Below are 26865 nucleotides of genomic sequence, written 5' to 3'. Positions count from 1 at the left end.
TCAGTATGTGAGAGACTTTGCAGAATGTAAAATTGAATAAGGAATTAGGATAAGATTTGCAAGGTATGGTATTTTAAGTTGTACCTTGATTTCCTTAGATTTTTATTTTTATATTCAAAGGGCTACCTTGAAGTCATTAAGATGTGGATTCAAGTCCTTTCTCTGCTACAAGCTGATTAGTTTTAGGACTACTGGCAAAGCATGAAATCTGATTGCCCTCATCTCTAAGACTAGAAATTATATATGAGATGCCAAACTAAATGGTGGAAAGCCTTTGCATACCAGCAGTTTCTACACAAAATGAAATCACAGATCCAGAATCTTGTCCCCTAAATCATTCATTCATTCATTAAGGAGCCAGGAGGGATTCAAAAGAAGAAAATTACATGATACTGCTGTGCTACAAGTCTGTTGATCCAGACTCTTCCTCCTCCTCCTTTTTTTTTTTGCAAGGCAATGGGGTTAAGTGACTTGCCCAAGGTCACACAGTTAGGTAATTATTTAGCATCTGAGGTTGAATTTGAACTCAGGTCCTTCTGACTTCAGAGCTGGTGCTCTATCCAGACCCCTTTGGTAGAGGAGATATCAAGATGGAAACAGTCATCCATGGAGTGGAGAGATTCCAAAGGAATCCTCTTAGCTCCTGTGTCCAATGTACACAAAGGTACCTGGCATGTTACTTTTAAGATTGACTAGCGGCTACTGTTCCCTTTGTCTAGCTCAGTATAAAATTATTCAGCTTCTATGGGATCTCCAGGGTTTATTATTTGCCAGATAAAACTTTTCTATTATATGGGCAACCTCGTTTTTCTAGATTATACCAAGACAGGGATCCTGAAACTTAGAGATACATCAAGAGATCCCAGTGTCTTTTTTTTTAACTTTCCTATCGGAATAAGCATGCCATTCAGCAAACATTGTTCTTGATCAATTTGGTCTGAAGTTTTGTCTGAATTCCTTGAAATCACAAACCCAATTGGCATATTTCTTTAAGGAGCTTATGGGTAAGATAAACAACATTTCTCAGGCAGATTTAAATTATTTGAATATGAGTAATGAAAATGTGTTTAAAAGTGTGAGCTGGGACTTCGGGGGAGTCTGTCACCTATGTGAGGAGTAGCTTAGATGGGGACATGAGGCTAATCCTTTAAGACGGTCTGCAGAGAGCTGCATTCCCAATTATGGTATATATACACCAGTGTCTACACGCATGGCTATGTAATCTTTCCTTTGGCTCATCTGTCTGATGAACAGATGGTCCATGAAATTCAGATTTTTAAGCCCCTAATTCACTGGACCCAATGTTTGGTTGGAATTTGGTCAATGCTAATAGAGGGAACCACATTTAGAATGTGCGCCTTTCAAAACAAAAAGTGTATTCTTTTATATCCCTTGCTTTTTTTTTTTTAGTGTTTTGGAGACTGGACGGCTCAGTTATATAAAGCAGAGCATCTCAGTACTGAGAGAATTTAGGAATTCATTACACTGAATAACGAAAAGCTATTTTCTCTGCAGCGTTTTGGGGCTTTTATATAATTGTAATTGTTATTGGTACAGATGTAGATCATCTAATCGTTATTTCAATTTCAAGGAAACTTTTATGGGTTAAAATAATAGCAATAATAACCAAAAGATGAAAAACACCATCTCCTTTAATGCACGCTTTCACAGATTAAAAAGGCTCCAGCAATCCCACAACAATGACTTACATAAGGTATTGGTAGTGAGTGAAATTAAAGAAAACTCAATTAACTTTGCTCTAGTCATTCAAACTCATCTAAAAATGTTCTCTTCAGATACAATTTAGATATCCTACAAGAGCAAAATGAGTTATTTTTTACCAAATAGTCATTAGAAAGCTATAAAACCAGCATTTCTTTAAAAAAGCATCAGTCATTTAAATATGGCATATGACAAAAAGGAAAGAGGGTGAGGGCATGACAGAATCAAAGGGAACTAACACTCCAGGCTTGTTATGAGCCATTATAATAACCATTCACAGATTAATAATTTTTATATAGTTTACGTGGTATCTTTTACCTTGAAACAGCCCAAGAATAAAGGTAGTTATGACTATTTTTTGAAAATCTGAATGAATAATATGTTCACTCTTTTAGAATTTCTCTTATTATCAAGCCCATTTTACAGTTGAGGGAATGGAGGATAAAAGGATTAAGTGATTGGTTCAAGGTCACATTCAAGGACTTTGAGGTCATAATTGAAATTTCAGTTCAATTTTTCTTCTCTACCAAATTCAGTGATCTTTCTATCCAAAAAAGGGTTGTCACTGATATAGCTTTTAAAAACTTTCAAAGCACTTAATGTTTAGTATTTCTTTGAGTCTCACCAAAAAAACCCAAAATAAAATGCAACCATGTGAGGTGTTTACACTTAGCATTTTTATACCAATTCCCAGATGAGGAAGACAGACTCAGAAAGCTTGTATCAGATGTGGGATTTACATCTAGGTATTTCTGCTTTAACTATATAGAACCTTGACTCTCTGTTGCCATGGTGCTTCAGGTAGTCCATACTATAAAATAACTTTTGAATAACTGAAGATTATATTGCTATTCTTCTTCTGGTGCCAAATATCCAATCACCAGTCTGGATCATACTGGTGATTTCTATCAGCTGTGACCTCTTGCATCGCATCAAACACACTTCTTTGCCTCCATTTTGCCAATGTTCTTTTTATCAAGTCAAGTGAAAGGGATTATGGATTACTGAACAAGAGGCATCTCTTCCTCTCTCCCCTTTTGCTTAGACTAAGCTTCCCCACTTAGAGACAATCACTTAGAGACAAATCTCAGGTATTTACCATCACATCCACACCCATCAGGACTGAGTTGAAATCCTGTCTTGCAATCACATTCATAGCCTCCCAGATAGTTGATGCAGAATTGGGAACAGCAGGCTTGCCCACTCTCACACTCATCAGTATCTGAAAAGGAAAAAGAAAAAGAAAAAAGAGGGGGGAGTGGAGGCATTTCTATTGTTCATCAGACAAATATTCAAATAAATTGTAGTATGGTGGGCAATGGAGTCCTTTTATTACAAAATCATTTTAATCCTCCTAATGTTCAGATTGTATGGCTATGCTTATATAGGGAAAAGCCCCCCCCCCCCGCCCCAACTGAGTCTACATGGCTCTCAACTGCTTCAGTATTCTGCACTGGTTTAGTATTTAAATAAATTCATGCTTATTTTAAAACAGAAGTAAGGAAGCCTTTCTGCCTTCTAGTTAATGGAACAACCCGATGACATAAGTGTATCCACACACACACACACACACACACACACACACACACACATACAGGTGCAGTTTCTAAAGAGAAATGAGGGAAAAAAATACAAAACAGGGATAAAATGATGTCAGGAGAATTTGGCAGCTGAAAAGAGAGCTTCTCATGCCTAGGGGTCCTAGAATCAAAAGTCATGAACTATAAGGGATTTTGGAAGCCCTTCAATGAAGCAACTTCATTTTAAGGGTAAGCAGTACGAATCCTGAGGAGGTCAAGAATTTTGGACAACGGCATCTTGGTAAGTGTGTCAGGGTAGACTGGAACCCAGGTCCTTGGACTCTAAAGTCATGGGGTTGAAAGGCTTGTTGATTTAGAGCTAGAAGAGAGCTCAGAGACCATCTATTCTAAATATTTCATTTTCAAATGGTGAAACTGAGATTTAGAGAAGGGACACGTCTTGTTCCAAATCATACAATTAGCTTATAATGGATTCCAACTTGAGTCCTCTGACTCCCATTCTGCAAATTTTGTATTTGAACCCCATATCTGGGGAATCCAGACCCTGTGCTCTTCCTGTTGACTTTTCAGTTATTCAGAACAGTCCTAAAAAAATTGGTGTTAGGACTAGTCTCTGAATGAGGCAGTAGAACAAGGGGAGGAGGAAACAGCTACTTGGGACCCAAGAATAGGAGATTCAAGTCATTTTCTAGTCTAACTTGTTTTCAATAAATCTGATTTCTATGAAGTTCATATTAGATAATGTGGCTTAATAGAGTACTGTGCTAAAGACTATGATGACATGGGTTCAAATCCTGCTTTTGGCATATACTTGCTGTGTGACCTTGGGCAAGTGACTTAACCTCTCTTTATCTGAGGTAGCTCTCAATCTATAAATGGTAAACCTGTTGGGTAGGGGAAATATTTCTCCATATTAATGAAATCAAAGTTGCAATCCTTATCAATACCCCTATCTCTGGGACAGGTAGGATTAATACTAACAGATGGTGTCCAATTCAATTCAATTTTTCAACAAACACAATTAAGCTTCTGCTGTTTACAAAGCCCAATAGTAGGTGTTTTGTTTTTATTTAAGTGATTGGTGGAGAGAGGATTGGAACTTAGATAAAAGAAGTGCAACAAGATTTGCACTTGTTTGTATGTTTCTGTTGCTTGAACAGTTGATGTCATCTTCTGACCTACCAATTCCAGAGTTTGATTAGATCATATACCTGAACCCCAGGGCTCAGGCTGCTGGGGGGTTCTTGTAGTCCTCCAGTTTATATTGCATGACCCTTTGTCTTTATACTCTAGTAAACACCTTAATATGATTATAAAATCTTTGGGAAGATAAGTGCAAATAGGAGTTCTCCAATGGATGCCCCAAAGCTCTGTGCTATTAAGTATTTTTAGAAATTTTTATAAATACCAGGGCATATAAACCAAATTTGTAGATGACACAAAATTGGGAGTTAATAGCTAACATATTTGATGGCAAAAATCAGAATTGTAAAACATCAGAACAGACTAGAACATTGGGTTGAATCTAATTAAAAGAAACTTTAATAGGGATAAATATAATCTTATATGGGTTAAAAAGTCACCTTCATAAGTACACCGAGAGAGAGACATGAGTAGACAGCAGATTGGAAGGAAAAAAGATCTGAGGATTTTCGGGGATGGCAAATTTAATTTGAGTCAACAGTGTGATATGGCAGCAAAGAATTCTTCGGTGATTCTTAGCCTCCAGTGGTAAAAAGGTCACGGTCCCTTTGTCCTCTGTCCTGATCAGAACACATCAGAAATAGTGTTCAGCTGTAGGCAATTTATTTTTACGAAGACATTCAAAAGCTTAAAAGTGCCAAGAAAAGGGGGATCAGACAGAGGAAGGGTTTAAAATTCATACCACCTTAGTTATGAGTGAAAAAAATATGAAGATTTTATTTTTATCTGTAAAAGAAAAGACTCAGGGGCGATATCATAGCTATTTTCAAGCAATTGAAGGGCTCCCATGAAAAAGAGAGAGATGAGATCTATTTCTGCATGGCCTTGAAGAGCAGAACTAGGATTAGTAGATGGCAGCATAATAAAGACAATAAAAAAGTTTAACTTGGAATCTGGCAAGATCTGGGTTCAAATTCTGCCCCTGAGAGTTGTTCCTTGTATGATCCTGGGCATGATGTAGCCAACTCTGATTCCCTCATCCATAAAACCAAGAGGCTGACTTGATGATTTCTAAGATCCCCTTTAGCTCTAAATCTATATTCCTATAACCCCCAATTCAAAAGGCTGAAATTTAAGTATGGGGAAGAACCTTCCTACCAAGGAGCATTGTCCAGAATTGAAATGGGCTCCCTCAGAAGGCAGAGAATTTCCTAGGATTGGTCTTTAAGGCTGAATGACCATTTCTATAGATATTGTAGAGGGAATTCTTTGAGATAAAATCTGTTTCTTCTGATTCTAGGATCTAAGGATTTGAAAGATTTTGTGTTTATTTTTTCTTCATTTCTTTGTTCGCCTGTGAATAATCTCCCTAGCAGGTTTAGGGAAAGTCTAAACTAAAAACACACTTGGTTACCTAGTTCTTTCCATCTCACATTACCAAAGAGGAAATGGATGTTTTCCAAAGTGACTCACCAAGATTTGAACCAAAGTCTCCTGATTTGACATCTGCTCTTCCCAAGATCCCAGCTGACAAAAGTATCAACTCTAAAACCTACATTTAAAGAATGCTTTGGTCATTTTAGGCTTTAGAGACAAGTGTTGAGAGGTATGTGGGTAATTTCCAAGAATGCACTGCAGTCATTTCACTCCCTGCTCAGGGGAGATTGGAGGAATGTTTGCTTGGGACCCGGGTGTCTGAATCCAGGTCCTTGGCTCCCTTGAACTCTGTTGAGCTCCTAGGTTGGGGGTGGATTGTCAGTGCTGAGTTTACAAAATCTCTTTGAATGTTAACTAGATGAACAACCACAGATGTAAAAGGTCACTGTCGCAATTAACCTTGGAAAGGGCGCCTGCATTAGAAAACTCAGGAAAAGAAAGGAAAGGGAGAAAATGAAATCAATCAGTCCAGGTCAGGGGTCACCATGAAATTGATTAATGTGGGTCATTTGGACTCAAAAAGTTCTTTCTCCTTCAAATGTCACCAGGGGGGCTACCTTGGAATATTTTAGATGCTATCTATTTCCTTGCTCCTGTTTAACCTCAGTGGGTTGTTGGGGCACAACAACCAAAACTTCTCGTCATTTTGTTTTCCTATTTCAGCTCCAATCCCATTACATCCTCTTTTATTGCTGGCTTGGACACTGAAAAATTGTCTTTATCATCTTCTTAATCAATCTCGGGTCATCCGTCATTTATGATGGTTTCTCCTTTCTCGGTTCCTTCATCAAATTAAAAAAAATAATAATGCACTTGATCTGACCTTCATTGATCCAATTCTGACTCATCACAAGGCTGAGATTCATCAGCATATCCAAAAACAGCATTATTATGTCCTCCTCAATCTCCTAGACTTGGAACTCTGGCAATATCCTTAAATCCTTCCTCCTCCTCACCCACATGACCAATTGATTGCCAAATCTTCCCATTTGTCCATTCACCAAATCAGTTGCATCATTCTCTCTCTCTTTTTTTTTCTATTTTTTCATAGGCACTACATTATTTCAGGTCTCATCACCTCTCACCAGAACTATTTTTTTTTTTAGGTTTTTGCAAGGCAGAGGGGTTAAGTGACTTGCCCAAGGTCACACAGCTAGGTAATTATTAAGTGTCTGAGGCTGGATTTGAACTCAGGTACTCCTGACTCCAGGGCCGGTGCTCTATCCACTGCACCACCTAGCCACCCCCTCAATCTATCTTTCTATACTTATCATAAAGTTCTCTTCCCACAGTGTTCATACTCTGCCAAACTGGCAATAAGATGTTTCTCATACATGAGCTTCTATCTCTTACCTCTGCCCCATACTTCATGATTGAGATACATTCTCTCCTTTTTTAAGAAAATTTTATTTAGTGAAGGCAATGGGGTTAAGTGATTTGTGCTAGATCACACAGTTAGGCAATTATTAAGTGTCTGAGGTCAGATTTGAACTCAGATCCTCCTGACTCCAGGGCTGATGCTATGTTCACTGTGCCAGCTAACTGCCTCCACATTCTCTTCTTAACTTCTCTGCTTCATAAAGCAGTTAAATGACCCCTTTTACATATCACCCCAACTACCAGTGTACTTCTGTCCCGAATACCTGTATTTATTTTATAGTTATACTCTATTTATTCATATGTCCGTGTCTCCAAAGATTAAAAAAAAAAAGGAGAAAAACACGCTATAGAGCTTTGATTGTTTCCTTTCTGGACAATGAATTTAGAGTGTCTAGTCAGTTCTTAATAGATTGACAAAAAGATAGGAAATTTCTGAAGCACTTAGGAGATGCCAGGCACAACTCAAAGGTGCTTAATAATATCTTGGTTGGATGATTTTGTTTTTATATTTCCTATATTTCACAATTTATTCTTTTCCTTTCCCCATCTAGAAAGCCTACTTTAAAAAAAGATAAAAAAAAGAATAAATCTGGTAAAACTAACCGATACAAGAATCAAATCCATCAGTCTATATGGTGTACCACCCTCATAGGCCACCACCACTGCCTAGAAGGGAGGGGGAAAACACATACCTATCTTCTTTGAGGCCAAATTTGGTCACTACAATTGTCCAGCTCTCAGTTCATATTGTCTTTTTGTTAATCTTGTTCTCCCTGTGCTTTTGCTATTCTAATCATTGTGGCAGTGAAATGACAGTTGGACAGAGAGGTGCAGGATCTTAGACTCAAGAAATTCTGAGTTCAAATCCTGATTCAGATACCCATGAGTTATATGATCCTGGGCAAGTCATTTAAACTCTCTCATCTCAGCTTCCTCACTGTAAAATTGTGATAATAGCACCAACTCATAGATTTATTCTAAGATCAAATTAGAAAATGCATGTAAAGAGATTTTCTAAAGTCAAAATGATGTATTATATTATATTAATTAGTTGTTATGATATTTCCTCACTTGTGCTAACTTTATCATGTATGTATGCTTGCTAAAAAAGAACTATTTAATGGAGAACTCTTACAGGGAAAGTACTGGTATGTGGGGGGGTGTCAGAAAAATCGATACAAGGGAATTCTTGAAGGACTTTATTAAAAAGTTTGGGATTGGGGGCAGCAACGTGGCACAGTGGATAGTGCACTGGCCCTGGAGTCAGGAGGACCTAAAGTTCAAATCTGACCTCGGATACTTAATAATTTCCTAGCTGTGTGATCTAGCACAAGTCACTTATCCCATTGCCTTAAATAAATTTTAAAAAATTTAAAACAAATTTTGGAATTGATGGTGCAACATGGGAGATACTGGCACAAGTCCCACATGTTCAAATGGACTATTTGTGTCCAAGCTATGGTCAAGCATTCCATGTTTTTTCCTAATCAGTCACAGTTTGGATACACCATAACTTGTCTCTAACATAGTAATATTGTTTTGGTCTTCTTTGATAACAAAAGGCAAGAACCAAGAAACTAACTTTCCCATGTATCACTTCATATGATCCTTTTATGTATTCCTCTTATTTTATTCATCATAATAAAGAAACAATATTCCCTATATCTTGCAACATTTCTTTAGTCATTTCCCAATTATTGGGACCCTACTTTTCTCTGGTTCTTTACTTCTACAAAATTATTATTATGAAACAATTTGGTTTATTTGGGGCCCTTCTTTTTTTTTTAATATATTTTTGCAAGGCAAATGGGGTTAAGTGACTTGCCCAAGGCCACACAACTAGGTAATTATTAATTGTCTGAGACCGGATTTGAACCCAGGTACTCCTGACTCCAAGGCCAGTGCTTTATCCACTACCCCACCTAACGGCCCTGGGGCCCTTCTTTTTGTTAACCATGGGCTTCTTTGGCTTATCTCTGGGTCAAAGACTCTCTTAGCATAATTCTAAATTGTTAGGCAAAAATCAGTGTCTCACAAATATCTTGGAAAATAAGGGTTCTTGGACTCTTTTCATCATGGATCTTTTGGTAATCTGGGGAAGCCCCTGGACTCCTTTTCCTAATAATATTTTTAATTACAAAAATAAAATACATTGCAAAGGAAGTCAATTATATTGAAATACAGCTATCAAAATATATTTTAATATCTTCATGGACTCCAGATTAAGGACTCTTGTAATCTAAAGGATCATTAATGTATTTTGTTTGTCAAAGGTCAGTGGAAACTTGCTATTTGCATTTCTGTTAGTTCTCCTGGGTCCCCTTTATAACTGTATTTCAATTGGTCCTGAATGACCTTAATTGGTCTGGAAATTGGCCAAGACTGTCATGGCCATTTTCAGATGGCTGCCTCATTTTCACACCTATTTATGCATTGTTTGCCATGTATGATTACATACAGACACATACTTTAAAAGCATTTAATACTGAAAGAGGCTAAAAGGAAAATTCTTAATTTTACTTTCTGTATGAGCATTTACCGAAAACATCTGTGGCCTTAACCTATTTCCAGACAAATAAGCAAAGTGTGTACACTTCAAACTAATCATTGCATTTACTTTAATGAATGTTGGGCTTTGGATATGAATGGTATTTATTCTTGGAAAATGAAATAATCTTGAGTCATAAACAATATGACTTTGTTGTGTTGACTGTTGAAATCTCATAAATATGCAATTTCTCTATTTTGACCCTGGCAGATGCTATTTTTCCTAACAGCAAATAAGAATTTTCCTGAACTCTATCTCCTTTCCAAAGTACAGTAAGACTCGAAGCCAAGTTGTAGGTTTTAAAGACTAAGCTTAGCAAAGGTCAAGTTTGGTGGGACTAATAGAAAGGGTGGACAATGAAAAAGGAGAATTTATCTGTTTTATTATAATAATAGCTGTATATTATACATTTCTAAATGAGTTGGTGGTTAGAGTACTTGACTTGGGAGAAAGATACAACTGGGTCCAAATTCTCATTCTTCTATTTACTAGTGGAGGGCAAGACAACTCATTATGTTTCATTATTGTCATCAACCAATCAACCAACAACCATTAATTGCATATAGGCAATGTGGCAGGTTCTGGAGATATGCAGCAAAAATCATATATTTTCTGTTCTTAAAGAAATGATATGCTTTTGAGATGAGGTGGTGACATCTACATGTATAAATATATATGAAATATAAGTCTCTCTTAGAAAACATAGGTGAGTGGCAGTGCTTCAAATTCATCATTTTGCTTAATTTTAACAGTGATTCTCTAAGATAGGCAAGGCAGGTAGAGGACCATGAGATGATTGATTGAGAGATGAAGGAGATGGTAGAGATCACCAAGTCAAAACTCCCCTTTACAAGTGAGGAAAATGAGGCCAACACAAGAAAAGTTACTTGTCTAGGGTCACATAGTGAGGAAATATCTGAGGCAGAATTCAAATGTATGAACTCTAGACTCTATTTACCATACCACCTGGTTGGTTTACTATCCTCATTTTTACCTGAAGAAATTGATGCCAAAGAATGCTAGGTATCCAACTCAAGGCATCATAGACAGTGAATGACAGAGACTGGGTTTGAACATAAAAGTTCGGATTATGAATCAAATTTCTGGCTACCCAACCCTAACACTCTGGACACTGATGGACTCCCCAGTGTGATAGGTAATGGTTTGACATATTGGTGATTTACAAGGAAAGGAAGCCATAAGAACAATCAGCTTTGAAGGGGAAATTTCCAGCTGCTACACACACACACACACACACACACACACACACACACACAGTTTTTTTATATACTACAATACCACCAACAATGTAGGATTATTATGCAGCATCACTTCCATGATCAGATTTCTGAAATCAGTGCAAAGCAAGATTCCCTTACACAGAATAAGCATTTCATCCAATATCCAAATATCAAAAGTATAAATCTTCTGCTTCAGAGAAGTGATTCTCAATCATCATTTAGTGGTTTCTAAATTTGTCAAATAGAGGTCATGATAATTCAAAATAAATTTTGTTTCTAATCAATGAACATTAGGTATACAAAATGTTCAGTGGTCCTTTGTTTTTGAATTTTGTGTGTGGAGAGAAAAAGGGTTGGGGTCAACTAGATGATTCAATCAATAGAGTGCCTGAACTAGAGTCAAGAAGACGCATTTTCCTGAGTTCAAATCAGGTCTCAGATACTAGCTGTGTCATCCTAGGTCTGTCATGTTACTCTGTTTGCCTTGGTTTCCTCATCTGTAAAATAAGGTGGAGTGGGAAATGGCACCACACTCCAGTGTTTCTGCCAGGAAAACTCCAAATGGGGTTGCAAAAAGTTGGATGCAACTGAAATGAATGAACAATGAGTAGTGATGGTGGAAATAGGAGGGAGGGCATCATGGTTTAAGCTAGCAGGAAGAAAATCTAATGAGACTATGATTAAGGGTTGCTTTTAAGGATATGGGCATTATTTTTTTCTTAGGTAGAAATGCAGCTGAGACTAACTTGGTTCCTGAACTTTATCATTCCTCATATATAGTTGAAATCTGTTCTTCTTAGAGCACTAGCACTAGATTACACATTTCATCCCTGAAGCATGTTTACAGTGGAATTTCCTTCCCTCATGTCAGCTGTCCTTGAGTTGTCTCCAATTACCTCATTTCTGGTAATACTTGAGGAATCTCTCCTATTGAAAGCAACACTGACATACAAAGAGAGGGAAAGAACTGAGAAGAACACTTCTATAAATGTCCTTTTACAGCAGAGCTGTCTGCTATAGCAAAAGTTGAAAATCCGTAGGAGTCCATTAATGAGCTGAGGAGCCATGCTTAGTTGAGTGCTTACTATCTGATATTTTCATATCATGAGTGATTGAATTCATGAAAATGGAAGGAGCCTTAGAGAACAGCTAGCACCGTCCTCACATTTTGTTTATTTATTTATTTATTTTTTCATTCATGAGCATGGGCATAATTTTAAGTTATAAAATTTCCTTCCACCCTCCCTTCCCACCCCCTTCCCCTCAGTGACGAACAGTCATTGTATACACATGTTTTTGATAAACATGTTTACAGATTAGTCATATTTGGTATGAGGAATCAGGAATAAGGGAAAGGGCTATTTAAGAGATAATTTTTATAAAGTGGGCATCAGATTCTGAAAGGTTTTTTTTGTTTGTTTCATTTGTTTTGTTTTTCTTCCACTGAATGGGGATAATATAATCCATAGCTGGTCTATACAGTTGTCTTAGCACCCTCAACTGCCGAGAGGAGCTGCTTCCATTAAGGCTGATCATCCCACAGTGTTGTGGCTGATGTGTCCATTGTTCTCCTGGCTCTACTCCCTTCGCTCAGCATCAGATGCCATAAGTCTTTCCATGTGTCTCTAGATTCTGACCATTTATGGTTTCTTAGAGAACAATAATATTCCATAGTATTCATGTACTATAACCTGTTCAGCCATTCTACAATTGATGGTCACTCACATTTTACTATTAAGAAAATTGAAACACTAGGAGCTGATAGGACTTCCATAATTCTATGGAATTAGTTAACAATGAAGCTAAGACTAGAACCCAGGAATCTCTATTTATATAGTTTTTGGTTCACGTATGACTTTGATTTGTCCAAACTTTTGGAACTTTTTGATTCTGTTTGCCAGGGTAACGCTCTATTCTTTCCCTTCAATTAAAAAAAATATCCCTTCAAATTAAGAATTTGACCATTATTTAAACTTCCTTCTGGCCAAGCTGACTTCCATAGGCATTCAACCAGAAGCCAGAGATTTTATTCAATCCATTCGCCTTTTGTAGCTAGAAGGATGTAGGGAGGAGGAAAGTGGTCTGTAATAAGGGATGGGAAGGACAAATGAATTCAGGGCAACTTCAAAATGAAGATGGTGTTTGTCATAGATTACCTTTGCATGTTTTTCCATCCACATCAAGACGGTGTCCATGGTTACAAGAACAACGGGGCCCACCAGTTGAGTGCTCACAGTGATGAGAGCAGCCCCCATTGTTCTGTTCACAGCTATTGACAATTTCCATTTCAATCCCTTGGAGGAAACAAAGAAAAGGGAGTTATTAGCATAACAACAGAGTACCCTGTGTAGAGTCCAGTAATGCACTGGGTGCCCACTCCCTGCTGGGAGGAAGATAGGAAAACTTAGGTGGGGGAAAAAGCAATAGCATATTACCCAGAAAAGTAGAAACACAACAACTATTTAACATTGAGGTCCCCTCTAAAGGGAAGTCACAAATACTGGACACTTGAAACTCATCTCAATGGACCAAGGGCTACAGAAAATTTCAGAATCTTAAGGAATAAGCAAGTGGGGCATTTACGATGTCCGTAGTCTTCTATCAAAATGTAGCTAAGAAACTTTGAACCCTAAAACTGTAAAATCCTTAACATACAGGGTAAAGTAAAATGACAGAAAATATAGGTTAGACATTTGAAGTTTTATTCTCTGAGATCTTACCTCTAACCTATAGGTGGAAGTCATTAAATTATATATTTGTTTTTGCATTTTGTGTGTGAATAGTAAAAAGGGTTGGGTACAACTAGATGACTCAGTCAATAGAGTGCCAGGAAAGAGGGGAAATACTTGTTCAAAAACAGAGAATTAGGAAAATTATTAACCTCCTTTGTGACTTGACATGAATTCCCCAAATAGCTCCTCAAAGACTATCATCCTTGTACAATACTATGTGATGAATTGTGGTGTCTTCCTGGTAGCATGAGTCTTTCAGCATCCTGAGTTTGTAATTAACCCTGGAGGAGATGCTTGGGAGTCTTGACTCCTTACCTACTGGCAAGGTGACTGAGAAGTGAAGGCTGAGTACTCTCTAATGAAATCAATCTCTTTTAACAGGGAGATAGTTTTGAGAAACTTATACTTTGAGAGATCAAATTTATTAACATATGTAAAGTGCTTTGAAAACCTCATTTCTAGTTATTACTATAATCATCATCATCATCATCGCAACAATGATGATGATGATATCATACTAATTACTACACATTCTTTAGTTGGTTCTAAAAGGCCCTAAAATTTTCTTACATTTAGGCAAGGCTGATAAGCCATTCTGCTTCCCCATATGAACAATGACTGGTATTTCTGTAGGATTTCAAAGGTCTCTATTGTTATTGGTATAGGTATTCCTTATACCAGGCAGTCTATGACTACTCTGACTTCATGTAGAGGCAATGAGGTTAAGTGACTTGCCCAAACTCACAGTAATTATTAAGTGTCTGAGGTCGGATTTGAACTCAGGTTCTCATGACTCCAGAGCTGCTGTTCTATCTACTGTGTCACTTAACTACCCATTCATGTGTAGCTTGAGACACAGAATATCAGAACTGAACCGGACTTAAGTTAGTCCAACCTCTGCCTAAACGGGAATCTATTCTACAACATATCTAAGCACTAGGTGATCATAGACTTTGTTGAAACACCTCCATTGAATGGGGAATCTGTCATTTCCAGAGGTAGCCCATTCCAAAAAAGGGAGATTCAGGGGAAACTTTGATTAAGAAACATTTCTTTACAGTAAGATGTGATTTTTTTCTATCTTCCACTATTTTTATCAATGCCTGAAATTCTGACTTCTTTACCCCAAGAACATCACCCTTCAAACATCTAAAGTTAGTTTTCATGACTCTAACCCCCCACCCCACCCCCATCCCCAGGTCTCTTTTCTACAGACTAAAAGGGACCAGTTTTATCATTCTTCCTCAGATGGTATGAGTTCAAGTTTCTTTAGGCAGCTGTATGATAAGAGTCGGGTAGAAGGCTACTTCATGGAGTCACAAAGATTTGAAGTTAAATATGACTTCGGACACTTACTGTCTGTATGACCCTAAATGAGTTGTTTAATGTGTCTCAGTTTTCCCATCTGCACAATGGGGATAAGAATAGAATCCAATTCCCCAAGATTGTTGTGAAGATAAAATGAGGTAATATTTGCAAAGTGTTATATAAACTTCCTTTCTTCCTTTTGTCCTTCCTTCCACTTTCTTTCTTTTTCTTCCTTTCTTTTCTTTTTTCCTTCTTCTTTTTCTTTCTCCTCCTCTTCCTCCTCCTTCTTTCTATTTCTTCATCCTTCTACTTCTACTTACTTCTTCCCCCTCTTCTCTTAATTTTTTGAACCCTGGTGACACTCCTCTTATTTCCTAAATTATAAAGTTTCTCCCTAAAACATGGTGTCTGGAACTGAGCAAAACCCTTTCAGTGTAGCATGATAAGGCAGACTTCAGAAGAACATTCACTAACTCATACCCCTGAGTTAGCCCTTGAGACTTCCTATTGCAAAACAGTTCAGGAATCTGCTGCTGACTAGCTCCTGAGTCTTTCAGACTTTAGCAAGGCAGCTCCTTGGATGGTCAATATACAGATCACCTTAGATCTTAGACATGCAACAACATCTCCCTCCCCTCAACATACTTCACATATTTTACAGATGAACAAAGAAGTTCAGAAAGGACTTTGGAAATTGTCCTAAATCACACATAGAGTAAGTGGCAGAGACATGATTTTAAATGAGATATTCTGAATCCAGATCAGGTGTTTCTTCTAGAGTCTGCCCTCTCTTTTGGGAAAATACTCCATTAAGTGACAAGGTTATTAGTTTTGTGATTATAAATAAAGCTTGAAGAAATATTAACCACCAATTAGCCACTCACCCAATGGTAATTCTTCACTTTCAGTGGATTGAGTTTTCTCCATATAGTTTTTGGTTCCTGTGGTGCTCAGCTCTTTTTAATCTTTGATTTCTAAGTCATTTGGAGAGGGGTCTGTGTGTGTGTTCAAGTTTCTTTAGGCAGCTGTATGATATGTATGTGTGTGTGTGTATTTGTGTGTGTGTGAAAGATACAGAAAAATGGGAGAGGGAAGACAGGAAATGATAATAGAAGATAAAAAACAGATGAAAAAGATTGTGTTTGTGAGAGGATAGCGAGCAGGAGGGGCAAGGGAGAGAGAAATGAAAGAACAAGAAATATAAAAAAGAAGAATGAGAAAAAGGATGAGACAGAGCAGATAAGAGACAAAATATGTGAGAGAGAAGATGAAGGAAGGAAATGATAAAGGAGATAAGATTTAGAGAGCGACAGAAAGAGAGAAAAATACAGGATGAGGGAGAGGGAGGAGGGTTAGGAAGGATAGGAGGGAAAGAGGAAGAGGGAAGAAAAGGGAGCAGGAGAAGAGATAAGAGTGACAGAAAGATTGTGTGTGAGACTACCTACAGAGGCTATGTTTTGACCAACAGTCTAACCCAATCTATATCGCCGTGATATGCTTTATAATAGGATTTTACTGTACTTGATAAATTCTTTACTTAGCTTTTGAGACTTGGGGAGCAAAAAGTCTATCAGTCTGAAAACATTTCTCCTAGATTCCTGCATCATTCTCATGATGCAGTAGATGCCAGTGGGCATCAGAGGAGTGTCAGAGAGATATGGGTATTTCAATTTTTATGTCAGTTTTTGGATTTGACTAAATCTTGGAACACATAGAAAACATCTGTGGGAAATAAGCCAAAGTTCTGAGTCTCTAAGAGCAAAAGTTAATCATTTTCCTTGCTGATTAAGTTAAATAAAAAAATAAGATATAATTTCTTTTATTTTAAATATGTATCTGATCTTTAAAAGTGTCATCTAATGGGAAAAAAGAGAGAGCAACTAAGAAATATAGAATACAGGAGACCTTGACACTATCGATTAGTGGGTAATCTGGAAGTATGTCACTTGGCTTAACCTCTCTGTGATTGGATTTTCCCCATTTGTAAACCAGGGCAGTAAAGAGGATTCAGGAGGCAGGTATGTCAAGGTCCTATGAGAAAAATTATGTAAATAGAAGAAATTGTTCTCCCAGGAAAGGAATAAAACCTTGTATTTGTGTGCAGAATAAGAAAAAAAAGTCATCATCTAGTGCCCTTGTTTTATGAATGAAAGATCATTCATTGTTAAACACCTCCATGAACTGGAAAAAAAACCACTCACTTATTGCATGAGATCCAAAAACAACTTAAAATATTAATGTTTTACTAAGAACAAATTATGTATCATTTTTGGAAAACATTCAGGTCTGGGGGAGGGACTTTAGATAAGACAAAGTCAATTATTCACATAAGGAAAATAATTATAAAAATACATTACACACCAAATGTATTCAACTCTAGGGGAAAGTGCTTTCCCAAGTAAATTCCTTAGAAAGTCTATAGCCAGTAACTCATTAGCAGTAACTGCCTACTTCTTCACAATAATAGGTCATGCTTTACTCCCTGAGAGTGTACCAGTCAGACTGCAAGAGACTTTATTTCTCATATTTGTGAAATGCACCCATCCCCTAAGCCTCTGGCTATATTAAAAAAACCCCAAACATTAATAAGTAAGAAAAATCAGCTCACATTCTCCCAATGCCTAAGAGGATTCCCCGGGGCATTCCGAGAAAGATGAACTTCACAAGAAGTGGAATTATAATTAGCACTTAATTCTCCTCTCCTATCTAATTTATCTAGGCCTACTCTGTTAGAGACTAATGTCATCACATAGCAAAAGTGGGCTAGTTTGAAGAGTCAGGTCCATATCGCCAGGGCTCAAAGCTACACTGGCAAATCACCCCTTAATAAAGAAGCTACAGATTTCTATTGCAGAAGGAAGATTTATTCCACTAGATGTTGCTCTAGATGGTTCGAGAGAGTCCTCCCAAAGTTGTGCCATGCAGAGTTTTAGCATTACTCAAAGATAAATAAAAGTGTAGAGCTCTGTCCTAGGTCCTGCTACAGACACACACAGACACCCAAAGACCACCCACCAGTGTGCATGTAAGAGAAAGTGAAGCTATTTACAAGTTGCTATTTGCTCAATTTCAAAACTATGCTATGTCCTTCTTCCTAGAATCAATTAGAAGACAGTAATGAGGTTCCTACCGAGTCCCAGGCATTGCATGAGTCTCTGAAGATATACATAGAAAAGTAATACTGTCCTTCCTCCCATGTTTACGTTCTAAAGGGAAAGGGTAGATGGGGGTAGAATGCTATTTTTGGAATCAATGGGCCTGGAATCAAGTTTAACATGACCAAAATTGAGGTCATCATCTTTCCCACAGCTTTCCTTTCTTCCTAACTTCCCTTATTCCTACCAAGGACACCACCATCATCATCCCAGTCACCTAAGCTTATAACCTAATTGTCAACTGCTACCTGCTACTTTTTTCTCTCGCTCTCCCCCCCCATCACCACCTCCTTTTTTCTTTCTCTCTCTCTTCTCTCTTCCTCTTTTTTTACTCTTTCCTCTCTTTCTCTCTCCTCTCTTCCTCTCTTGCTTCATTTTCTGTCACTTTCTCTGAATTTTCTCTCTCATTCAGTCTTTCTCCTCTCTTTTTTCCTGTCTTTTCTTTTTCCTCTCTCTTCTTTTTATCACTTTCTCTCTCATTTCTCTCTCTCTCTCTCTCTCTGACATTCTCTGGTCTCTCTCTCACTTTCTCTCTCCTTTCTCTCTTCTCTCTTCCTCTCTCCTTCTTACTCTCTTATTTCCTTTTGTCCTCTTTCTCACTTTCTCTCTCTGACTTTTTTCTGCTCTTTTTCATTTTCATTTTTTTCTCCCCTTTTCTTCTTTTTCCCCTCTTTCTATTTTTCTTTCACTTTCTCACTCTCTCCTCTCTCTTCCTATCTTTATTATCTCTGTTTCTCTGTAATCTTTCTCCTCTTACTCTCTCCTCCTTTACTTTTATCTTTTTCTTTTTAACTTTCTCTGCTCTCTCCTCTTTCCCTCCCTCTCTTCCCCCTCCTTCCCTGCTTCTCTCTCTCTCTCTCTCTCTCTCTCTCTCTCTCTCTCTCTCTCTCTCTCCCTCCCTCTATAAAATCATTTAACAAATCCTTTCACTTCTACCTCATAACAGCTGTAATATATTCCCCTTTCTCTCCTTCTGATCTTGCCATCACCTTTGGGTCGGCTCTCATCAACTCACGTCTGGACTTTTGCAGTAATCTTGTTATGACCCTCCTACCTCAAGCCTCTCCCCATTCTGGTCCATTCTCCACTCAGTTGTCAAATTATCTTCCTAAAGCACAAGTCTGACAATATGACCAAGTCAACCCTCTTTTCAATCAACTCCAGGGATTCTCTATTTTCTAGTGTCTGGCACCTATTGATTATCCCCAGTTTATCCTGTGCATATCTTGTTTGTATATAATTGTTTGCATTGTGTCTCCCTTATTGGGCTGTGGGCTCCTTGAAAGAACATGTCTTTTACCATTCTTTGTATTCCAATCATTTAGCACATTGAATTGCATTCAGCAGGTGTTTAATAATGTTACCTGCATAAATTGGGTTAAAATTCTCCCTCTGATACTCCTTAATTGTTTAATGTTGAGGGGAGGGAGGGAGGTATTTAGCAACTGGGATCAGGAAAAACTTCATTGAGAAGTGAAATGGGCTAAGCTTTGAAGGGAGAGAAGAATTAGAGGTGGAGATGAGGCGGGGGCACATTCCAGGCATGAGAGACATCCTGTGCAAAGGCAGAGATGGAAGATGTGGTATCCTATGTGAAGAAAAACGAGGTGGACGTTGAATATATAATGTTGGCAGAGGAGTAATGAATAATAAGGATGGATAGGCTTTGAAAAACTTTAAAAGACAGAGGAGTTTGTAGTTGATCCTAGAGACAATAGGAAATCTTGGAAATTAAAGAGTAGGAAAGCACTAGATATGTTATTAAGGGCGGTTGTGTGGTGAATGGATTAGATTAAATAAAGATTTGAGGCAAAGAGAGTAGACCATTGTAATAGTTCAGGTGAAAGGTGAAATGGGGGCTGAACAGGTAATGGCTCTGTGGGTACAGATCAGGGGCTGAGAGATGTCATGGAGGTAGGAATGTTAAAATTTGGCAACTGATTGGCCAAGGGAAAGGGATAATGTTGTAAGGTTAAAAACTGAGTTTGATTGGGGTGGGGATAGTAATATCCTAGACAGAAACAGGGAGGTTCAGAAGATAGGTATTATTTTTTAGGGGTTGTTAAGTTAATACATTCTATTTTGGAGATGGTGCATTTGAAATGTCAACAGTATGAAATGTCCAAAATACCATTAGAAATGATTTACCAGAATTTAGGAGAGATTGTAGTTGGATGTATATAGTCACTAGTGGGGGCAGCTAGGTGATGTAGTGAATTGTGGACCAGCCCTCCAAATCTGAGTTCAAATTCAATCTCAGATACTTACTTGCCATATGATTCTGAACAAGTCATTGAATCCGGATTCCCTTCCCCTACCTCAAAAAGGAGTCACTGGCGTAAAGAGGATAATTAAATCTATGACATCTGATGAGGACACAAAAAATGAAATTATAGAGGCAAGAGAGATGAGAGCCTAGGAAAGGGTCTTGGTAGATATACAAAGTGGATGATAATAACTACCACTACCATTACCACTACCACTACAAGCACCATCATCACTACTGCTACTGCTGCTACTATTGCTACTACTACTACTACTACTATTACTACTACTATGACTATGACTATGACTACAACTATGACTATGATTACGACTTCAACTACTATTATTACTACTACTACTATTTCTACTACCACTATACTACTATCACAAGTTGCTGCTACTACAACTATTCTACTGCTACTACTACTACTACTACTATGACTATGACTATGACTACAACTATGACTATGATTACAACTTCGACTACTATTACTACTACTACTATTTCTACTACTACTATCACAAGTTGCTGCTGCTACAACTATTCTACTGCTACTACTACTACTACTACTATGACTATGACTACAACTATGACTATGATTACGACTTTGACTACTATTACTACTACTACTACTACTACTACTACTACTACTATTTCTACTACCACTACTACTATCACAAGTTGCTGCTGCTACAACTATTCTACTGCTACTACTACTACTATTTATCCCTACTGCTCCTATAGCCACTACTTCTACTTATTACTACTATGTTTCACTACTTTCACTATCACTACTACCATTACTACTACTACTACTACTACTACTACTACTACTACTACTACTACTACTACTAGTACTTATGCTTACTGCTACTATAGCCTCCACAACTTCTACTACTGTTATTCACTACTACCATTGCTATCACTGCTATTACCACTACTACTGCTACTACTACTACTACTAACTAGTTCATTAGCTATATAGCTAACATTTTGATAGTGCTTTAAAGTTTGCAAGCATGTAAAATATGTCATTTTAGTCACCTCCAAACCCTAAAAGGTAGGTACTATCATTACCTCCATTTTATTGATGAGGAAACTGAAGGAGACAGAGGTTAAGTAACATGTCCAGGGGCACATGGCTGGTATGTATCTGATCAGGATTTGAACTCAGATCTTACTAACTCCATGTTCAGTTCTCTATCTACTAAGCCATTAGTTTCCAACTACTACCATTACTACTGCTATAACTGCTGAAAAGAGAGTGATACATGTTAATATATAACATATAATATTGATTTACAGGCATCTAGGTGATGCGACAGTGAATAGAGCATTGGGCTTGAAGACAGACTAAACTTCCATAGTTCAAATGTAGCCTCAGACACTTAATAGTTGTGTGACCCTGGGAAAAACACTCAGTCCTATTTGTTCAATTTCCTTATCTGTAAAATGAGCTGGAGAAAGAAATATCAAACTACTATAGTATCTCTGCCAAGAAAATCCCATAGTTGGACATAACTGAAATGAATTTTGCAAAATGTTTTGTATGTTTGCATGTAAACACTTTTGCGAAGAGCATATCTGTCACCTTTTTTCATAATTCAAGGAACTTCTAGGTAGATTAATTAATATTATCCAAGTATTTACAAACTAGAACTTTCAACAATTATATATGAAGGAAACCTGAAATCTAGGCAATGCAAGGAGGAGCTAAGGAAGCTTGCCTTAAAGAAGTGTGGTATGCAGTAGAATGGGGAGATTGGTCATGCTCGCTGAGCAGCAAATAGATAGGGAATAAGACAATGTCTTTGTGGTTCCAAGCATGATCCAGAATATTAGATGTGTATGTTGCAAAGAGGCCATTGTGGACCTGGTATCAGTTACCCTTTTGGTACCATATAAATTGTAGAGCATTCAGCTCAGAGAACCAGGGTTCAAATTCCATCTCTGTTGCATGCTGTCTGTGTGATCTTGGGCAAGTGACTAAATGATGATATACTGGATAGGAAACTAATGTTGAAGTCAAGAAGACCCAGTTCAAGGGATTCCTAAGAAATAAATTAGCCTAGGTGGCACAGTGGATAGAGCACTGGTTCTGGAATCAAGAGAACCTGAGTTCAAATCTGGCCTCAGACACTTAATAATTCCCTAGCTGTGTGGCCTTGGGCAAGCCACTTAACCCTATTGCCTTGTAAAAACTAAAAATAAAACAAAGAAATTAGTTGTATGAAAAATCACTTAACCTTTCAATACTGTAAATAAATTTCCAAGACTATATATTACAAGACTAATCTTCTGGGAAATTCCTTAGAATAATGAGCTCATAAGTCCAGCTCCTATCCTTATGGGTTAGTTAGTTACTTAGAGTTCTAAATCAGGGGTGTTTTAAAAAATTCAAAATCAATTTTCCTTCTTACAAATGGAAAGCAATAGAAAGCAGAGGAGAGGAGAAGTTGAATTTGAATACCAAATACAGAGAAATAAAGAAGGAAAATCTGAACATACAAGCTATTGCTGTGTATGGTAGGACCACAGGATACTATTGCTCTCTCTGGGGCTCAGCTTCCTCAAGAGGAGATTGATCTAAGTGAAATCCTGAATTCTCTTCTATTTGATGTAAAAACTCATTCATATGGTCTAAAGTCCCATCAATCTAAAGAAAACTTACAACATTTTAATGGGGGGAATAAATTATTTTAACATATTGGAGAAAAGCATCTGTCTGAGTCTTCCTCTTTGGTTTTTGATAAGTGGCATAGCTGCGTCAGTGCATACAGAGAACCATTGATTCAAAGACATGTATGGAGGCTTTTCAGATACTAGGATAAGGGGGTGTAGGAGATGCTGATATGAATAGGAGGTGCTGCTTGCACTGAGAAGTTTAGAGTTTCATCAAGTATCATTATCACATAGCTTTTGGAGGCAGCGTAGCAGAGTGTTGAAAAAAGTGACCTCAGGTCAGGTTCACATACTACTATTCATGTGAATACTGGCTGTATGACCACAAGCAGATCACCCAATCTCCCAGCTCTCTAGTAAACTAACAACTTCTTTCATCACTGATATTCCAGATGTAGAGAGGGGGGAATGGTGTCTAGGTCTTATAAATCCCTTTCCTCAAAACTCAGCAATTGTTTTCTCTGTTTTACTATTAAGGGAACAGGTTCAGGGTGTTTATGAGATTTATCCAGAGTCAACTCAAATGAAGATGATTTCATATATTGAGATGCCAATGGATCAGGTGAGTCTGGAGTTAAGGGCAAGATTGGAGAAATAAGTTAAGGACTCAATTACAAAAGAACAGAATTTGGAGAATAGTAAGGAAGAGGGATAAAGGAGAAAACTTTGGGGAGCATCTATCAGTGGTTGGGTAGACCAGAAGAATCAAATACATGCATCACTATATTCTTCACAATTCATATATTTATAGTTTTGTAAGTTTTATTAGGCACCTGACTTACCCTAATCTCATGGAAAAGATGAGTCTCAGTTTCCTTATCTATAAAATGAGGGCATTGAGCTAGATGATCTCTGAGGACCCTGCCAGCATAGTGATTCTGTAAGTTTTTAGTGGACAATAGTTAAATAGTGATCTTGGTTCTTTCTAGCTCTGACTCCTATAAAAGTTTGTAGAGAATAAGGAGTGTGATCATCCCTTTTTCTTGGCCTATGAGTCAGGAGAAGTAGGAGAAAGCATGGGCACTACTTGAAATGATTTCAAGGGAAATGATGCCACCTGAGCAGAGTCATGACTGAATTGAGACAATGAAGTATATAAAGCATTCCTAGAAAATAGGAAGGCTATAGGAGCAAAAGTTCCTATGACTTCTCTCATATAGAAAGGGAATGGCTAGGAGATGACCTGTAAAGAGCACAGGATGAGGAATGAGTGGGATGGGGAAATGGGTGGGGAAGGAAGTAGAAAGAGCTTTTACTGAGGATAGCAATTGGGTGTATTAGGAGGTTAATATGAAAACATTTATTAGTGATAGGGGAAAATGTAGCCTTTGGATCATCGTCTAAAATAAACTAGCCCCAAGGTACATGGGGAATGTGGATATCATTCTGTAGGCCTCAACAGGGTCATATTGCAGAGAAAATTGAGAGCCATCCCTCAGAGGATGATGGAAAGAGGGAACAGATTACTTAAAATCTGCTAATAAATCCCAAGTAATCTATTCTTCACTGGATTTTCCAACTTCCTACCATAGGGATTAGTCTAGTGGGCAGTTCAAGCCCTATAGAATTATTAGCCATGGTTATACCACTACAGGGAACCTGAAGAACTTGATCCACATTGGGGAAAAAACACAAAAACAAATAGATGGACCTGTGACTGTCATAAATATCTTATTCCTGCCCCAATATGATCCTGAACTGTTAATGGTTGCTCCTTTCCCAATCATTGCCTTGTAAAAATGTTTCCTACATCATTAAAATTTCTCTTTCCAGGAAGCAGTTTATGACTGAGGAAGAGATGGAGAAAAGCATTAAAAACAAACTAGATAATTTTGAACACATTAAATTAAAAAGTGTTTGCACAAAGAAAACCACTGTTACTAAGATCAAAAGAAATATAGAAAGAACTTCTGGCCAAGATGGCAGAGAGAAGACAGGTACTGTGTTAATCTCCTGATCTTCCCTCATAAAAAATATGAAACAAATCTCCTAATAGAAATTTGATGCACAAAACCTGGAAAGAGAAACTGGAAGATCTACCTAAAAATTTGTCTTCTGGGATTGTGGGTGAGCCCAGGTGCAGAGAGCTGACTCTGCTGGGAGCACAGGACAGGGTGAGAGGCTGAGAGCCTGAGAGTGAAACTGGACTGATCTGCCACAGGGGTGTGAGCCAGCTGGGGAGCAGAGGCTTTGATAGTGGCACTGAATGTCTGGAGCTTGCTGGCAGGGCTGGAGGATGAGTTCCAGTGCGGGAGAGCTGCAGACATCGATCCGTGAGCTCCACTGATGTGAAGGAACTTGGAGTCCATACCTTCATTTCAGCCGATGCCTTTTCCCAGAACACAATCACAGTCCGCCTTCCACCCCAGGCTAAAGTGTGAGCAGCAGAGGTCCCTCAGCTGTGAATAGGGAGAGCAAGTACCTAGCCCATTGTTCAAAGGTAAAAGTATTCAGCAGCTTCAACCAGGCCAAGGGAGAGGGTCTCAAATCAAGATCACAGATACTCCAGAGAAAGCAACCAACACAGCCTGCTGGCCCACTTGGAATTACTAAGCCAAGAGAGTAAAGCCTCTAGGGAGTTTAACACCAAACCTCTGTGAACCAGCCCTTCCCCAACAGAAGGTCTTAGGAAAATGAAGAAAGGCCAGTGGAAAGGAGGCTACATAGGAAAATTCCTAGAAGAAAAAGACCCTAACTCAGAGAGACCTAGAACCTCTGAGGAGAATATGATCTGGTCTCCAGCACAGAAAGATTTCCTTGATGAAATCAGGAAGGATTTTAAAAGTCAATTGGAAAATTTGGGAGAGAAAATTAACACCTTGCAACAAGAAAACAAATCCCTGGAAAATGCAATTGGACAACTATAAAATGAGACTAAGTCTCTCAGATACTCAATTGGGCAAATACACAATGAAAATAATTCTCTCAAAACCTCAATTGGGCAAATGGAAAACTCTTACAAAAATAGGATTGATGAATTGGAAAAGGAGTTGCAAAAGGTAAATGAAGAAAATTGTTCTCTAAAAAAAAGAATGATGTCTGTAGAAACTAATGACCTGGGGGTGGCTAGGTGGCACAGTGGAGTTAGGAGTACCTGAGTTCAAATCTGGCCTCAGACACTTAATAATTGCCAGCTGTGTGGCCTTGGGCAAGCCACTTAACCCCATTGCCTTGCAAAAAAAACCTTACAAAAAATGAAATCTTAGCTTCACCTATAAGAGAGGAAAAAGAAATTGAAAGAATTAGAATTGGGAAGGAAGAGACAAAACTCTCACTCTTTGCAGATGACATGATAGTAAACCCTAGAGAATCCCAAAAAAATCATCTAAAAAAAACTACTAGAAATAATTAGCAACTTCAGTAAAGTCACAGGATATAAAATAAACCCTCATAAATTCTCAACATTTCTATATATAACTAGCAAGATACAGAAGAAAGAGTTAGAAAGAGAAATCCCATTCAAAGTAACTTTGGACAATATAAAATATCTGGGAGTCTACCTGCCAAGGTAGACTCAGAAACTTTTTGAAAACAATTTCAAAACACTTCTCAGACAAATGAAATCAGATTTAAATAACTGCTCAAATATCAACTACTCATAGTTAATATAATAAGTTAATGTAATAAATAACTCATAGTTAATATAATAAAAATAACAATTATACCAAAACTAAACTACCTGTTTGGTGCCCTACCAATCAAAATCCTAA

At 37.8% G+C, this 26865-nt stretch overlaps 1 protein-coding gene across 1 annotated transcript in view; it reads right to left on the bottom strand.

The window, feature by feature from the left end:
• Nucleotides 1–26865, bottom strand: part of LOC141492103 (uncharacterized) — a 280770-nt gene that overhangs the window by 156861 nt on the left and 97044 nt on the right. Inside the window, exons 5-6 of the mRNA XM_074192728.1 lie at nucleotides 13169–13306; nucleotides 2822–2944 (exon numbers count right to left, since the gene is read on the bottom strand). Coding sequence (XP_074048829.1) covers nucleotides 2822–2944; nucleotides 13169–13306 — 261 coding nt within the window. The remainder of the gene's footprint in view (nucleotides 1–2821; nucleotides 2945–13168; nucleotides 13307–26865) is intronic.

The sequence above is a fragment of the Macrotis lagotis genome, chromosome 6, assembly GCF_037893015.1.
Source record: "Macrotis lagotis isolate mMagLag1 chromosome 6, bilby.v1.9.chrom.fasta, whole genome shotgun sequence".
NCBI classification, from domain to species: Eukaryota; Metazoa; Chordata; class Mammalia; order Peramelemorphia; family Peramelidae; genus Macrotis; species Macrotis lagotis.
Note: the sequence above shows the minus strand (reverse complement) of the source record. Positions and strands in the feature narration are given on the sequence as shown.